Consider the following 17,791-nt stretch of genomic DNA (forward strand, 5'->3'; position numbering starts at 1 on the left):
GGCAGCTAAGTCCCGCCCCACCGCGGCAGCGGCTGTGAGTGGCAGCGAGCGCTGGCCAGTGGCGGCGCGGAGCCGGGAGCCGGCGGGCCAATGGGAGCGCGGGTGGCGGGCAGTTGGTTAGGCTGTGCGAGTTCCGGCCGCGCGCGCGCGCTCTTCTGTAGGCTGCTGCGGGGCGAGGAGGCCGCGATCCGCCTCGGCGTCGGTGTTCCCCATCAGGTGAGGCTGCGGCGGCAGCAGGACCGTGGCTCGGCTCCGCTCCGCCGTCGGGCGGCCGCTCCCGGGCGGCCGTCGCCGCCGCTGGGGCCCTGGCGAGGCCCGCCGCGGCCTGCACGGCCCGCCCCGCCCCGCCGCTGCACGCGGCCGCTTCGGCGGGCGGCGGCGGCGGGAGCCCCCCCCCCCCCCCCTCATAGGGGTGGAGGGGGGGTTGGGGGCGTGGAGCTCCGGGGTGGCGGCCGACCGGTCTTGTCTGCTTGTAGGTGGGGAAGATGCAGGGCAACAAGGGCTTCAACATGGAGAAGCAGAACCACGCTCCGCGGAAACAGCACCAGCACCAGCAGCACCCGCCGCCCTCCGTCCCCGCCAACGGGCAGCAGGCCAACAGCCAGAGTGAGTCCCGGGCCCGCCGCGGGGGGCCGTCCGGCCCCGCTTTGGGTAGGCGCTGCGTGACCGCCCCCACCGTGCGGAGGGGACATGGGGTCACTTATGAGGGGCGACAGGTCTGGGCGGGAACGAGCAGAACCCCTTCTTTCAATTTACCAACTTCAAAACTCAAGTTCCTCGCTCTTCGCTTGTCACAGTCAGGTTTTCCCCATTGTGGGAGACAGTGGCTTGAATCGCAGCTGGGTTTTTTTGGGTTGTGGGGTTTTGTTTGTAAGTTTATTGTGTTCCCAAAACCAGGCAGTGACGGAGACACTCCTTCTTTGTCTCAAATTGTCAAGAAAAGCTCACTTAAGGAGTTTGGAGATCTCTGAACCTTTAACAGTGTTTCTGTAAACCTCGCAAATAGGAGACGGCCTGTTTTCCGTTGGCCCTGTTTCCTTTTTTTCCCCAACCATAACAGATGGCTTCTCAACACAGGTTTCCTTAGATGCTGGCTAAACAAATTGGTGATCTGTAAAGATACAGTAGTAGTAAGAACACTGTTACAGCAATCTGTAGTCACCACTTAAGACTAAATTTTTACACGGGAGGGACCAGGAGATACCCAGTTTTATTTAATAATATTTCAGTGTTCAAGTACCGGCTGATATTAATGGTGGCTGTTGCTCTAATCTAGCATGTTTCCGGGTTTGTTTTTAATTAGTGTGGACTGTAGCTCTGGTACTTGGGATACAGAGGGGGTGCTTGTGAGCCGAGACAATATGTATTAATGGTTTCGGGGGCCGTAACTGATCTAACTTGATAGTTTAGAAGCATGGCGGCAAGGCTTTGCCATTAGCATTTTTGGTGGAGGAAGTGCTTTCATTGTATTAGGTTATTTGTTTTTGTTTGTTTTTTTTTTTTTTTTTTTAAGTTTGGACACTTTTGGCTGTTAAAAACGTGTAGAAGTCACATGTGCTTTGCATGATTTCTCTGGTTTTTCTGTCAAAGTTGCAGATTTAACGGTATATACACACGCACAGAGATACTGAGCTAGTAAAAAAATTCCTGCATATTTTGATTAGGTGGCCCTGTTAAACAGGCTCCTTATCAGTTCACAGAGGATAACAGAGACAAGGGTGTCAGACCAGGCCGTTTCCAGTCAGGCTGGAAACAACACAACATAAACCATGTTGTGGTATTCTCACAGGGATCAGCTCATAGTGAGCAACTGTATCTCACATTCCTTTGAGTGGATCTACTTAAAGCAGAACAGTGATAGTGGTATAACTCTGACGAAAGTCCCTCCTAGTGTATTCACAGATTGATCCCTAAATATTTCTGAAAATGGTGTGAAGAAGTTCACAAGACAAAACTCTTGGCTTATGCTCCCTTGCTGTATGAAGTAGATAATTTACTCTCGCTACTCTTCTATAGATACACTGTCAGTCTTAGTATTTTATTTTAGTGTTAGCCATGGAGGTGTGCTTGTGCTTACAAAAGAGTTGTCCTTGCATGTCTTGCATGCGTTGTCTTTGCATAAATAGCCTTTCCTGGTTAGTGTCGTGCTTTGTAGCCTGAATCAAGCCACTCGTGTTTGTAGGTTATTTTGTATGTGTGGCCATGAGATGTGTGTCCTTTTTGCAAAGCAAAAGAATTGCTTTCTATGGCTTGCTACCTGTGTTTTGGAAGTTCTGTATACATTTAAGAAAATGGTAGAGTGATGATAAAACCACCCCTGTGACTGGTGTATAGCAGAGCTTCCAGCATCGTGCTGGATTCTTGCTGAATTAAAGGTTAAAGACTGTATATGCACATGGGGAGTTGAGGATGTTCCTATAATCTCTCCTGTTTGTTAGTGTTAGATATAGCATTACTTAATGAATATATATTGGGGTTTTTTTAATGATCTTTGTAATGTTTCTGGGGTCTTGCATATATGGCTGGTTTTGGGGGTGTTTTTTCACTATTTTCACCATTCCAGCCTTCTCTTCAGCTTAGAACCCAAGACTCTAGAACCCAAATCCCATCTCGTAGAAGGACAGCTATCTCAAATGTTATCTGTCTGGGCAAAATTTCCACTTGTTTGCTTATTTTTCTAGATATCTTCTTTGGTTGGTTGGGTTTTTTTGTTTTGGGGTTTTTTTTGAGTGCAAATCTGGTTGCTGGCCAAACTGTGGCTTTTCTGTAATCGTTCAGGTTGTAATAGCAAAATCCTGTATTGTGACTACAGGTGATTTTGTTGCGGGCCAGTCATCTTGACCAAATCTCTGAAAGTTGAATGAAGTGTCTGACTTTATTTCAAGCTGCAGTGTTCTTTTTTTCCACTGGTGGTGTTCTTTCTTTCACTGGTGTTAATGAGCACTGAGGTCCAGGCACGTGTTTTCTTTAAAAAGAATATGGGCCCATTCTGAAATAAAATCCCCTTGTTGCTGTAGAGATGGCTGGAGAGGTTTGAGACTGTAGTGAATGGGTGGTGTTACCTATAATGTCCTGTGTCTCTGTTTTCACTGTGATGAAACCTAATAGAATTTATCCCCCCAACTGTAGAGCAGCTGTGTACCTTATTCCCCTCAGATGAAGGCCTGACTATTGACCTGAAGAATTTCCGGAAACCTGGTGAAAAGACCTTCACCCAAAGAAGCCGTCTGTTTGTGGGGAATCTGCCCCCAGATATTACAGAGGAAGAGATGAGAAAGTTATTTGAGAAGTATGGCAAGGCAGGTGAAGTCTTCATACACAAGGACAAAGGCTTTGGCTTTATCAGGCTGGTGAGTGACTTGCTACCTTTGGGGTAGTTTTGTGGCAATGACGCATGCTGGAGAAGTATTGCTTAATGAAAGTAGTAGATGTTCACATATCTTGCTAATTAAGCCTGCTGTTGATTTTTGTAACCTGGAATATGGGATCAACTGCTACAAGTGTTTTTTCTAGAGCTTGTTATGAGAAGGAATGTGAATTCAGGCAGCTTGTGGCAGGACTTAGGAGATATCTGATAGTTGTTCTGAAGTCAGCTGGTAGAAAACAGAAAGAAAACACGAGCATGATGCTATTCTATAATAAGGTGGACTTCCATTTTCTGGAAGGGCATGAACATGGAATTTGTATGAACGTAGGTTGTCATGCATAATAACTGGGGTGATGAATGCTCTTGAGGCTGGAGATCTCTAGATGATCATGTTGAAGCGTGGCTAGGAGGGAGATAGCTACCAACATGGAGTAATGGTTCTCATACTTTATTGGCTCATGTACTACCTTTCTGAACACTCCAGGGTAAGTGGATGGGCCGTGAGGTTCCCATCCCAGTCTGGTGTGCTTTGCTGTGGTGTAGCTGCTCGGTAGTGACTTAAATAAGTGGAAGGGTGTGAAACTGGCATAGGATGTCTTTCATGGATTGTCATACAGTCAACATTTCCTTTCACAGTTACCAGACTTAGCTAATAGTTGAATCTTGATTTTTATTTTTTTTAATGTATTTCTGTATTTTACAAAAAGCATGCTTTGTAGCCCTGATATAATTATATCTGATAGATAATGATCATTTAGTTTGTACTGGCTGTTGGATTAAGCTTAGGTCTGATACGTTTTGGTTTTGTGGTTTTGGGGTTTTTTTTTGTTTGTTTTTCCCCCAAACTCTGTACGTGCCTATTCAGCTAGAGTCATTGATGATGGAGAATAGCTGTGGTTTGTTAGGCCACTTTTTACCTTCCTGGGTGAGGATTATTTGTTCCTCTATGTAAAGTACTTGTTGGGGGGAAATAGGCTTGTGACTCTCTTATGTTTGCGACCGGCTGATTCTGTACTGAATTGAGAGTTTTAATGATAACTCTTTTTATCTTCAGGAAACTCGCACTCTGGCAGAGATTGCAAAGGTGGAACTAGACAACATGCCTCTACGTGGGAAGCAGCTAAGAGTGCGTTTTGCTTGCCACAGCGCATCGCTGACAGTCAGGAACCTGCCTCAGTTTGTGTCCAATGAGCTCCTGGAGGAAGCCTTCTCAGTGTTTGGCCAGGTGGAAAGGGCTGTGGTTATTGTGGATGACAGAGGACGATCCTCTGGGAAAGGCATTGTGGAATTCTCAGGGAAGCCTGCTGCTAGGAAAGCCCTGGATAGATGTAGTGATGGGTCTTTCCTGCTAACTACGTAAGTGTGGAGGGCGAGAAGTGCTATACTAGCGTTTGTGCTGGTTGATGGGTGGCATTGGCTTGTGAGCAATGTTTCTTAACACCAGAGTGGGACAAATGAGATACGGGGTAGGAGGTGGGAGGTGATTTGCCTGGGGAGATCTTAGCTTTGTTCCAAAAAGAGCGAGTCTGTGCTGAAACTTGGGTCTGAAAACTTTCTTCTGGAAAGCTGCTAGTCGGGTAAGTGCATACAACTTGCTGAGAAGCTCTTTCTTGATAAAACCTTCTTAGGACAATTAAAGCAGCCTGTAAGAAGCAGGAGCTATTACAGAGACCATCCATATCATTTGTTGGAAACAAAGCTCAAGTGTGTTAATTGTGCGCTCTGGGTCACTTCAGAGGCGAGTCTCGGAATGAGAGCATTCACAGCATGCACTGCTGGGATGAAATGCTGATCCACCACTCTGGGCATGGGATTTGTTGGAGAAGCTGGTCAGATAGATTGGATTATTCTGAGTTTTCACCATAATAAACTGCTTTCCTTGTGCTTGAATATCATAAGGCAACAAAGCACGTTATTGCAATTATGCGAACTTGCTCAAGTAAATGGCGAATTCTACATGCATTCCACAGAGCACAGCTTGTTGCTCTAGCTATTAAGAGGGAGCTGTTGTTGATCTCTTGGTAATGAAAATTACTGTATATTTTGTATGTATGCACTTAGAATTTGTGAATAGAATACTTCCTGAAATTGGGGCTATATTGCTAATTTCTAAAGTAATTTTATAAGCTTTGTGCTTCTCACTTATCTGTTTTTCTTGGAGGCCTGCATACAGCACAGCCATCCACAAGCACGTTCGGTTTCAAAAAGCAGGTGTTCTGTTTTTTGTTTATAATATCTGCTTTTCTTCTTGAGACTCTTTGGGGATAACCAGCATAGTGTGTAGTGCTCTGCAGGAGAATTGCTGTTAGGGAGCTTTTGCTGATTCAGAAGTCTATGTCCTGAAAGAACCATGAAAACAAATTTTGAAAAGCGATCATGCAAAACTAATCACTTCCAGTGTATAACTGAGAGCACCTGAGGGAAACATTCAATCTTTTCGTAGCTGTCAGCGTATTAGATTCTGATACCTAGGACAGCAAACCAGTATGTTGCTTATTTCTAGTTACGGTTTGGTTTTGATTAAATTTGTTCTGGTTTGTCCTAGCTCATGACAGTAACGACTAGATAAACTGGTTGGAATTGGTTCATGTTGGAAAATAAGACTATTAATAATGGAACATGTCACATGGAAGTGAAAAGCTACATTGTGGGGAAAGATTTTAGCCTCTCATATCCTGCCTTCCTGCTGGAGTCTGGGCACCACTTGCAACTTGGCATAGCGTGACCATTTCTCTTCCATTTCCCCAGCTCTGGCAAATGGGGTTGAGGAGCTAACAAGAAGCTGCGGTGCTGCTTTGTGCTAAGGATGAGCAGTGTCAGTACTGTGGTAGGGAGCTAATTCAAAGATTGGGAACACTTCTGTTAAATACTTCCTTCTGCACACAAAAACCAGGAGGACAGAAGCACACACATGCAGTGTCTGCGTTGTGGAGCGCACCAGTGGATTTCTTGGGGGGAGTAAATTCAGACAGGACCCAACCAGTAATAGCATGTGGTGCTCTCATCAGGAGGGTATGACTGAATGGTACAACCAGCCACCTCCAGTGAGGACCATTGTAGTTACTCCTCACCTTAGGCAGTTATAAAAAGGCACGTAAGGACTTGTGCAGCCCATGATTGGCCATGTAGCAAGGGAGGAAAGGGAGAAAAGACAGACTCTAGGGACTACAGGACTTCATGCTGAGTAGATCCTACTGGAGGATGTCAGGTTCCAGTTAAGCTGCTAATTTGAACCAGTAACCAGTATTCTTCTTTCAATACAATTTTCATTTGGATTCAACAAGGATTTTGATTAACAGTTCAGCTCCTGTTCTAGAAAGAAAGAAAGAAGGTGTTCAAAGTGATTTCTGGTTTCACTTTGCTTGAGATCCTCAGCTGCTCTGAATTTCTTTGCGTGATGCTAAAAGCAGTATTTTATAAGTTCAGACACAGTACACGTGCTTTCCCACGCTGCAAGCTCATTCTTGAATTTCCTTGAAAGCACCTCATCTTTTCTTTACAGATTCCCTCGGCCTGTCACTGTGGAGCCCATGGATCAGTATGATGATGAAGAGGGACTACCAGAGAAACTAGTCATCAAAAACCAGCAATATCACAAGTATGTGGCTGCCATGTGCCTGTGGACTAGGACATGGTGCCTCAGTGCTAGGAGGGTGGCTCATCAGTGCTACTAAAAGTCCTCCTTTTTTCTGTAAATGTGACCTGAAAGACTGAGGCACTTGGGTCTTTTCAGTCTAGAAAAAAGAAGACTGAGGGGAGATCTTATCAATACTTACAAATACTTAAAGGGAGGGTGCCAGGGGGATGGGAACAGTCTTTTTTTCAGTGGTGCCCAGTGACAGGACAAGAGGGAATGGGCACAAACTTGAGCATAGGAAGTTCCATCTCAGCCTGAGGAGGGACTTCTCTCCTGTGGGGGCGGCAGAGCACTGGCACAGGCTGCCCAGAGAAGGGGGAGTCCCACTCTGGAGCCATTCCAAACCTGCCTGGATGCCATCCTGTGCCACTGCTGTAGGTGCCCCTGCTCTGGCAGAGGGGTTGGAGTGGATGATCTCCAGAGGTCCCTTCCAACCCTGACCATTCTGTGACTCTAGAAAGAGAATTGTGTATGCTGTTCTCTCGCCATGGTTAGCTGAAAGAAAGCAGTGGGTTTGGATCCCCACTGCTGGATAAGACTGGCAGTCTCCATGTCTCTTTCATAAGTCTGTTTCTGTTGTTGGAATGAAAAATCTTGTCAGTTTGAGATAACATGAGATCACCTTGCTGAGATGAGAAGCTGAAGCAAAGATTGAAGTTACTTGCTCCAAGTATTACTGAAAGTCCGTAGAGGAAACAGATTTGAATCCACAGTGAAAATTTAAGGAATTGTGTGAATAGCATTAGGAGATTGTAGAGCTATCCAGCTATAAGGCCATGGTCTTTGAAGGCTTCCCAGTGTATGTATGTATCATGTGATCCAAGCAGTGGGAGTTTGTAAACCGTGTGAGCTTGTGAATTTTTCCAGTAAGGAAGATGAGAGCTTGAGGAACTGGGAGGCTGCACTTGGAATAGTCGTGTGCTCCAGGTGCAGGGGCTGCAGAGATTAGCGAAATAAACACACACGTTTGGGCAGTGTTTGGTTCTGGAGTGGATCTGTCCATAAGATGTGCAAGCAGGAGCAAAGGATGTTTTCTTTCAAGAGTATTTCTAAATGTCTTTACACAGAATCCTTTGGTGTCTTATGAAAGCAGTGTCATTGCTTGTTACGGAGTAGGACAGGACACGATTTCCATGTACAATTAATCCTGCAGCAGGATTCTGCCTAAGTTTCTCCTTTCAATAAGATGATTCCCAAGGAGCAGACAAACTGGTATATCGGGCATAGCTATTTTTGAGAAAGTAGAAGACGAAGTGGTTCCTTATTTGTTGCACTAAGAAATGCATTTCTAACTGTTAAAAGGGTCTGCCATTGCATTGAACACACAAATGTATTTTTCTTGGTTCCTCCTTGCTCTGTTGAAGCAATCACTAGCTCTTCCTTGTTTGACAGGGAGCGTGAGCAGCCTCCTCGATTTGCACAGCCTGGCAGCTTTGAGTACGAATATGCCATGCGTTGGAAGGCTCTAATAGAAATGGAGAAGCAGCAGCAAGAACAAGTAGACCGCAACATCAAGGAAGCTCGAGAGAAGCTGGAAATGGAAATGGAAGCAGCTCGCCATGAGCACCAAGTCATGCTCATGCGGCAAGGTACCAATCAAAGAGAAATACAGTATGGGAACGTCCTGATGCAGCATCCAGGGGTGGGTAGCTCAGTAGACGGGCTAGAGCCCACAGGAGGTGAGCCGGGGTGTAGCTGCTTGACTTGTAACCATGCATGGTAGCAGCAAATGAATGGACTGATGTTGCTCTATTGCTGGAAGCTCTGTTACCTTATTCTCTTGTGTGTATGGTTCTAGTTCAGGAACTGATAAGAGGTGGCATGGGAGATGAGTTTGTATTTTTTACTGTTGTCTTTTCCAGATTTAATGAGACGCCAGGAAGAGCTGAGGAGAATGGAGGAATTGCATAACCAAGAAGTACAAAAACGTAAACAGCTGGAACTCAGGTAAGGGGGCAGGTTATGAAATGCTGGGAATCTGTAATACTATGAAATGAAATGCTGCTTCAGTGCACTTAACTGTTCAGTGTGACAATTTAATTACTACCTGAAGCATGGCTGTTATTTTGGGCCTTTTTGTTCATAGGGAGAGCATACAGTTGGTTTAAAATGTAAGAGTTAGGAGTTTCTTCCACTCATGAGTATATGGGATTTTACAGTTATGTGTCTCCATTTAGCTCCTTGACCGAGGCAGATAAAAAATTAAGATCTGTGTAGTGATTTGGTAGCTTCAGCTCTGCAGGTTGGGAAACCCCATTCTAGCATCTACCTTTTTGTTTGGGGGGTAACTTAGTCTTGGAGATTTCTCTCTCTGTTCCAGCTCTTCCTTGTCTCAGGGTCATTTTGAGAAGCTCCAGGAAGATGTCCAGGCTATTTCTGTAATAGAAGAGGCTTGAGAACTGTCTGGCTTGTATGCATTGTATTGCATGTAGTCAGCATGTATTTGGGAACCACTGTGTACATAGAATCATTTAGGTTGGAAAAGACCTTTAAGACCATCGAGTCCAACCATTAACCCAGCACTGCCAAGTCCACTGCTAAACTATGTCCCTCAGCACCATGTCTGCCTGTCTTTTAAATAACTCCAGGGATGGTGACTCCACCACTGCCCTGGGCAGCCTGTGCCAGTGCTGGACAACCCTTTCACTGAAGATTTTTGTCCTAATATCCAGACTAAACCTCCCCTGGTGGAACTTAAGGCCATTTCCTCTTGTCCTATCACTTCTTCCTTTAGAGAAGAGACTGACCCCCCCCTTACTACATCCCTCCTTTCAGGGAGCTGTAGAGAGTGACAAGGTCTCCCCTCAGCCTTCTTTTCTCCAGGTTGAACACCCCCAGTTCCTTCAGCTGCTCCTCATGAGACACACACATGGGTGTCCTCGTGTTAGGTTTTATAATGAACTCCTGAAACTCGAAAGTGTTGGAAATGGGCATACATGTTTCTGTTTTCATCATGAGGTACCTAATATTTTACAGCGTCAGCAAAGCAATGTTCCGAAAGTTGTAGTTTTCCAAACAGGACCCCTTAGGCAGCACTGCTACACTGTCATGCAAATGGTTGGTGCGTGTTGTGCTGAGCATCCTTGGACCTTCTTTGCAGGCAAGAGGAAGAACGCAGGCGCCGTGAAGAGGAAATGAGAAGGCAGCAAGAAGAGATGATGAGACGCCAGCAGGAAGGCTTTAAAGGGAATTTTGCTGATGCGGTATGAGTACATCTATGTTCCCATTACATCTGGACACTGACACAAGATTTTTGGCTTTCCACAGCACAGGGCTTTCTGTTAATGCTTAACTTGTTGGTTGAGGGACTCTACATCTTTAGTGCATCCTGCCCTAAATGGTTGATTCTCTCCAATCTTAATACAGTTTAGTCTGGAAAATATAAATACTGCCATTACTGTCCCACTGCTGTACATGTAAGACCCTCACTAGCTGTCTTGCTGTTCAGAAGAATATACACTAACTAATTTTATTGTAACAATAACAAAGATGTATTGTCCTGAAGTACTGCTGCAGAACCCTGTTATGGTCATACGCTGGCTGTATCCCTAGCCTGCAGTCTGTCATAGTCGTGCTCAGATGAAATGATCCCAACTTGAGGCACTGCTGCAGACATGATAGTTGCTTGTGCTTAAAAGTCAGTTGGTCGGGTATTTTCTTGTAGTGTTAAACGTGTGGTAACCTGCCTTCTAATAGCAATATCTCTAGTTCAATAAAGGACTGTCTTACAATTCATTTCCAGCCCCAGCAACTTTCTGTTGTGGAGGCAGCTGTAGTGCTATCAAGGTGGTACAGTGGCATTGATGCAACTGGGTGACAAGTGTTTATGTATCCTAGCGAAAAAGTGGCCCCTAAGCAAAATAGCTAAATATACGTCAAACCAAAAGGGCCAAAACCATGTGACTGACCTAAATGTGTGAATATTACCCTGCGTATTCTCTAAATAATAGTGCCTTTGTATGATAAATAGTGGCACTGAGACTACAGATGAAGGGAAATCTGTTCTTCTGTTCCCACCGTGGAAAAAGTAGTACCCTCACTCAAGTGAGGTACTGCTGGCTTTGCAGCAAGGGAGATCTGTGGTGTGTCCCCTGTGCTTAGTTAATAAAAGAGAAACTGAACTCACTAACTTGTGTTTTAATGCAAGTGACCCGGTGCTGCGTCTTTATGTAAGCTTGCATTCCTTTCAACAGGAAAAGCTTCTTAGCTATGCTAAGGAGGTAGCAAAATTCATTCTATCTAATGCATTACTGCTGCTCAGCAGATCTTTCTGTTGAGATACCAGATATCTTTCTGCTGCTGTTTGGTAAAATCTGCATGCGTAGCTTTGCTGCTGGATGTTTTGCTGTAATTGTGAAAAAGAGTCTTTCAGCATGTTTGTTCAGCTGTTAATCTTGTGAAGGTAGCTCAGATCATCTTTTGAAATTTACCCTGGGAATGACGTTTCTACACAGTTTTCAGTAGTTAAACCCCAGAACTCACTGAATTTGTATAATTTCGTTTTTAAAAAGCCTGAATTTTTATCATTTGAAATGAGTGTCTCTTCTTCCAGAGGGAGCCACCAGACATGCGAATGGGACAGATGGGTATGGGAGGTAAGAGGTGGCCGTCTTTGTTCCTATGCGTGTTCCTTTCCTCCTTTACAAAATCTGTACAGTTTTGGAGTAGTCTTATTTCATTTAAAAACTCAGTCATAGTAATCTCCTCCCAGTTCAGTGACAGGAAGCGTTCATGTGACAGGAAACATAACGCAATTTGAGTATGAGGCAGTACTGTACGTTTGTGAAAGACTCGGTTCCATAAGCAAAAGGCTTGGCTGAAGTTGCTGTCAGAGCTATAGTGCACTTCAGAAGCTTGTACTGATACAGAAGCTGGTACAACATGTAGAGCTAGACCTTGAGCACAGGAAATAATCGTGATGACTCTATTTCCATATTCTGACTACATGATTTAGAGTTTCAGGCCACACGTACAAGAGCAAGTGAAAAGGCAACAGGAGCTTAGTGGTTAATGAGGGTGGTGGTAGAGCCTGCTGTAGTTTCAGATAATCCTAGAATGCAAGATCAATTTGTCTTGACCTAATAGTGCAAAGCGAGTTAATAGGCTAGGACTCTTATCTCTGAATACAGCGCCGCAGGGAGCTTACCGGTGTTTTGTGGCTCTGGAGTGATGAGTAGACCCCAGTCACTGTGTCTCCCAGGACTGTTCTTCAGTTTCCTTTTCCAGGTACCATTGGCATGAACAATAGAGGAGCTATGGGTGGTACCAACGTCCCAGCTGCTGCACCTCCTGCAACTGGTCCTGGAGCTATGATACCTGATGGAGCCATGGGAATGGTAATGTATCTCCATCTGCTTTTTGTGCACACTTTTGCAATGCAGATTGTTTTTTCCATTGTTATGCACTATGCTGCTAAAGTTGAAGCTTTTTGTCTACCTAGACCTGTTGCTTAACTCCTGCTGAAATATTTAGAAGTTAATCTTGCCTTGATACTAGTTGGTAATTTTCAGGAGATTGAGCCAAGTCTAATAACTACTTACTCTACTTCCAAGACAGCTAGTGCTAAAACATTTGTTAAAATGATCTTAGCAATAATATATGGTTATTTTTCAAATGGCATAATGGGAAGCACTTTGTTGAAGGAGAATGTTTTGAAAGTAGATTCTTGCCAGCATTAAGCCAAGCTTTCAGGAATGTTCTGCCCATCACCAGTTTTAAAAACAATTATCTCCTATGCTCATAGGCTAAAATGAGTATGGTAATAGTGAGTATGCTAAAATGAGTTCAGCTAATTTGCTTGGGAGGTAAAGAGCAAAGAATCAGTGGAGGTTATGCTTAGTTATTTGCCTTTTTAAATTTTTTTATATTTATTTTTGTTATAAACTTTACCACAATAGACTGTGGTTTCTGTGGCATCTGTCGTTCCTCTCTGTCATAGAGAGGATCAGTCCTCTCGCAGCGTCAGCCCTTCCAGTCAGCAGCACAAACGGCAGCAGTCATAGTCCAGTTTGTCCTAAAAGTTCATCTTCTTTTATATCAATTGGTCTAATAAACTATTTTCCTGCAAACCTTTCTACTTAGACTATTCCCACTATCTGTTGTGTCTATGGAAATCTTGTTGTCATAAAGAACAGTTTTATTTGGCTATAAGCTTTTGGACCGAAGTGGTAGGGACAATGGACCAGCTGAGGCTAAAGGAATGCATACTACAAGAGGAAATCAAGGGGCAAGATGAAGAGGGGAATGGAAAGGGGAGGCAAGTTCAGATCAATATGATGAAGTAGTAGCATTTAGACCAAAAAGCAATAAGCTGTTTCTCTAATGGCCAGAAATACATACAGTCTTTTTGGAAACTGTTTATTCTGGCATGCGCTTGGTTTTCGGAGTTACTTGGTCCACTGGTCCGGCTTTTTATTCGTGTAGGGAGCAGTTACTTTGCATGTTTGCTCCAGCTGCTTGGAGTGATTGCAGTGCCCTTCCCTGCTACGTGTCCTATGGGAAAAGTTCATGATGACTTGGGATTTTTTCATCTGTAGGGAACGGAAAGGGAGTGCTGTGTTACTGCTAGTGTGTCCCCTGCACTGCCAGCAGAGCGAGCACTGGGAGTCCCTGGGACCTCCCCGTCGACAATTCTGTTGAAATCTGGGTAACCAGGCAATGCCGTGGTGTCATCTACAGACTAATACCAGTTATGATGTGCATATATGTATCGCATTACTTATATATGTATCGCTGCTAGAAACCTTGTGGACAAAGAATAAATGGAACCCAGGAGACTGGTGTAAAGCAGCTCTGTTCTGTGTTGTCACTTAGTCCCAGTCTACAGGGAAGGAAGAGGCGGTGGTTGCCTTCCCTGAGGAAAGTACCATGTCCACCATGAGGACATTCAAGCAGTGGAACAGGTTGCCCAGAGAGGTTGTCATCAGCCTTTGACGTTTACAGGACCCAACCAGATAAAGCTGTGACTCATCTAGTCTGACCTCCTAGCCTGCTCTGCTTTGAGCAGGAGGTTGACTAGAGACCTCCTGGGGTACCTTCCGACCTGAATTGTCCTTTGATCATCTTCTCCCAGCTGGAAGGAAGAGGCCCCAGCTGGGAGAGGGGAGAGCCAAAGGAATGGAAATAACAGGATACGGTGAGGGCACAAGACTAGTATTGAAGACTTACTTTGGAATTGGAGTACTGTATATGTGAGGGGGTGGTGATAGGCTGTAGTGCCAGTGTACGTTCCTCACCTGCATTTAGTTTGGGGGAAGGAGTATGCTGGAAATGTGAACTTCTCCTTTCCCAGACTGCATCACTCATGTGCTCCACAGCGGGGCACTAGGCTGTGAGATGGAGCAAGCTGTATTCCAGTACGCTTGACTACAAGTTACGTGGGGAAAGAGACTTGCTCCTGCAATGCTCCTGTCAGTTCAGCTTTGGGGATATTTTTGGTGGGGTGAAGGTTTGTCGCAAGGTCCCCTGGAATTGTGGAATCCTGGTAGAATTTGAATCAACTCAAACAGCTTTTAACTGCCCTTTATTTTTCTTTGTTTTTCTTCCTGCCTCTTCTGCATTCATCCTCGTTACAAGACTCCGCCACCGCCCGCAGATCGCTTTGGCCAAGGTGGCACGATGGAAGGGCTCGGAGCAATGGGAGGGAACCCACCTGCCTTCAACAGAGGAAATCCAGGGGGTGACTTTGGCCCTAACAAGCGTCGCAGATACTAATGGGATTAAGCTACCCCCTGCACGCGCCCCAAAGAGGAAAGGAATTTTGGCAGGCCATACAGGGTTCAGCTGGGGGGGGGGGGGGGGGATATTAAAAAATAGTTCATTAGGGCCTGTTTTGGTAAAGCCACTCTAGGAGAAGGGGAGTGCAGTCTGACTGGTAAAGGTTGTAGAAAATTTCATGTGGTGCATTCCTCTAATTTCAATGTGAAAAAAATGGATTCTGGGAGGCTGCCACGGTTGTTCAGGAACGGTAAAATCTGGCAAGGACCCCAATGCCATGACCATTCCAGGTTTCCTATTTGCAGCCGGAGTCCTGAGACTAAACTAGATAAAATTGCAGGATGTCTTGGCATTTATTTTTTTTTAGCGTAGTGTACCTTGCTTAAGAGCACAGGGAATTCCCTGGAGAACTAGGGCAGCATCTGGGTACTTTGCAGCTCCCATGATTCTGTAAATTTATATAGCTCCAAATGATCCATCATGTAGTGAATTGGGGGAGATTTTTATGTTTGTTTATTTCTTTTTTTTTTTTTCCTCCTAACTTGTAGCTATTCTTTTTCTCTGGACCATCTGTTTCTTTAAAGTAGTTGACCGTCACGTGCAGCCTGAATGGCTGGGAGGCTTTTGTTTGGATGGGTTTTTTGATAATGTGTTGTATCGCTGTTTATTTTTACTGGTAGTAAAGTACAATCTATTGGACAAAGATACTGTATCTCATGCTGAAGATTTAACCGAAACAAATGTTTGTATAATCTTAACCTTGCCTGTCTTTTGTGTAGAAGTACTACAAGATTTTTTTCATTTAGTGTAAACTGTTTGAACACAAGCTGTAATTGTCCCACTAACAAGTTTGAGTTTGTCTGAGGAATGTTACAGGAATGCATTATTAAAGTGGATTTTAAGCCTTTTTTATCTGGTGTGTTGTCTCTTTTTTTTTTTTTTTTTTTTTTTAATAAAAAGGAGTATGTATGGATTGAAGTAAATCAAGCTGCAGATTATGGTGCACCAGTTGTTCTTGCATGGCTTTATAAAGAGGGTGTCCAACCCCTGAGAATTTTCTAGCAGTTCTGCCTGTCACGGGAAGAATTTTATTTGTGCGTTGGGATGAGACCTTTAGCATTTGGGAAGGCAGTAAGGGAGCTCCTGATGCACCGAGACTGTTTCTGTGGTGTCGATGCAGAGAAGGAGGACGCAGGATGTGTTCATGTGTCACAATTCATGCCTCATCTGCACAGTACAAAGTTGTCTGTCCGTCTCTGCCCTGTGCTGCAGCTGCCTCTGGCTGGATGCAGACCTTCCTCTGTGGAGCTCTGAGCTGCTGTGCACAGGACTCCGAACAGGGAACTGTATGGCTTTTTCTTGTGTAATAGGTGGGGGAATCTGTAGAGCCAGGAGCCTTCTCTGAGTTGTGTTCTCGCGCTGAGGCTCTTGAGACTGGGAAGAGGGGGAAAGCTTAGGAAGAAATTTAGGTGGGAAAGCGAGGGAGAAAGAGTTACAGCTGATGAGCATAAGGAGGTGCCTTACAGACTTGTGACATGATAGGGAAGATGTAAACACCTTGAGATGCCTAATGTTACCTGGGCAATAACCTTAAAAAATGAGGGTTTTGTCCTGTAGGTATTCTAAGTAGGGAAAGATGAAATAATCACTCTGGAGGCTTTATTGGTTTATCCCTGTCACTTGATGGCTTATAATTAGCCCGGAATGGGATGATTGATAAGCTGTATTGAAGAGAGACTGCAGCTGATGCTTTTGCATCTTTTGCTTGTTTTGTTTTGTTTTCCACATTGAAAGCATTGGCACTAGTAGCTGGTTTGCTGAGGTGATACAGTATGTGATGGTGATTAGCAGGGGGATTGTGACTTACCTGTAGGTACAGGATTAAGAGTTTGGTATGTTTTTCACCTGGCACTTTTGCTACAATAGCTAAATACTGCACAATCACAAAGAAATTGGGGAGAATGCTGCTGAGCTTTTCTGTTGCCCTGTGGAGAGGATGAATCTGTTCTTGAGGCTTGTGTCTGGAAGATGGCTGGCAGACGCTCACTCATGCCTAGCGTGTTTGGTAAGTACGTCATTTAATTCCAAAGTGTGAAATACTAGCAGAAACTGTGAAGTTGCTCCCAGGTGCCTGTATTGTCTCTCGTTATGCCCATTGCTCAGCTGGCTTGCTTGTTCCTGAGCAGTCAAAAGAGAAGTTGCTGCCTTAGGGAAATGGCAGAGCTGACATGCGATTGAAAGGGATGCCATCCAGAGGGACCTGGACAGGGTGGAGAGGTTCAGCCAGTCCAAGTGCAAGGTCCTGCACGTGGACCGGGGCATCCCATGCACAAATCCAGGTTGGGCAGGGAATGGATTGAGAGCAGTTCTGAGGAGAAGGATTTGGGGGTGTTGGTTGGTGAGAAGCTGAACGTGAGCTGGCAAATTGCACTGGCAGCCCAGAAAGCCCCTGGCATCCCAGGCTGCATCCCTAGCAGCGTGGCCAGCAGGGCGAGGGGGGGGATTCTGCCCCTGTGGTGGGACCCCACTGTAGTGCTGCCTCCAGCTCTGGGCCCTCAGCACAGCAGAGATATGGACTTGTTGGAGCAGGGCCAGAGGAGGCCACGAAGATGCTGGGAGGGCTGGAGCCCCTCTGCTGGGAAGACAGGCTGGGAGAGTGGGGGGGGGGTTCAGCCTGGAGAAGAGAAGGCTCTGGGGAGACCTTGGAGCCCTTCCAGTATCTGAAGGGGGCCTACGGGAAAGCTGGAGAGGGACTTTTAACAAGGGCATGTAGTGATAGGATGAGGGGGAATGGCTTCAAACTGGAAGAGGGGAGATTTAAATTAGATATCGGGAAGAAATTCTTTGCTGTGAGGGCAGTGAGCCCCTGGCGCAGGGTGCCCCGAGAAGCTGTGGCTGCCCCATCCCTGAAGGTGTTCAAGGCCAGGTTGGACACGGCTTGGAGCAACCTGCTCTAGCGGGAGGTGTCCCTGCCCAGGGCAGGGGGGTTGGGACTAGGTGATCTTTAATGTCCCTTCCAACCCAAACCATTCTGTGATTCTATGAAGAGAACTGAAACTATGCTCTGGTGT

At 45.3% G+C, this 17,791-nt stretch overlaps 1 protein-coding gene across 2 annotated transcripts; it reads left to right on the forward strand.

Moving 5' to 3' along the window:
• On the forward strand, nt 1-15,630 carry NONO (non-POU domain containing octamer binding). 2 transcript variants are annotated; one of them, XM_082488141.1, is made up of 12 exons: nt 1-216; nt 477-651; nt 3,157-3,350; nt 4,422-4,723; nt 6,870-6,965; nt 8,397-8,593; nt 8,867-8,951; nt 10,105-10,207; nt 11,557-11,599; nt 12,231-12,340; nt 14,580-14,770; nt 14,870-15,630. In XM_082488141.1, the coding sequence occupies exons 1-11, from the start codon at nt 91-93 to the stop codon at nt 14,715-14,717; spliced, it is 1,569 nt and encodes a 522-aa protein (XP_082344267.1). In that variant the 5' UTR covers nt 1-90; the 3' UTR covers nt 14,718-14,770; nt 14,870-15,630. The 2 variants fall into 2 exon arrangements, with proteins under 2 accessions (XP_082344267.1, XP_082344268.1); XM_082488142.1 differs by having other exon boundaries at nt 477-606.
• The last annotated feature ends 2,161 nt before the right edge of the window (nt 15,631-17,791 follow it).

The sequence above is a fragment of the Vanellus vanellus genome (genome assembly GCF_965231255.1).
Source record: "Vanellus vanellus genome assembly, chromosome: 10".
NCBI classification, from domain to species: Eukaryota; Metazoa; Chordata; class Aves; order Charadriiformes; family Charadriidae; genus Vanellus; species Vanellus vanellus.

Bases quoted from the DNA above. Each gene is read 5' to 3' on its own strand.
- NONO (XM_082488141.1), top strand. From the start codon at position 91: ATGGGAGCGCGGGTGGCGGGCAGTTGGTTAGGCTGTGCGAGTTCCGGC. The intron at 652-3,156 runs GTAGGCGCTGCG...TATTCCCCTCAG, and splicing joins GCCGTCCGGCCCCGCTTTGG to ATGAAGGCCTGACTATTGAC. The intron at 11,600-12,230 runs GTAAGAGGTGGC...TTCCTTTTCCAG, and splicing joins GGGACAGATGGGTATGGGAG to GTACCATTGGCATGAACAAT.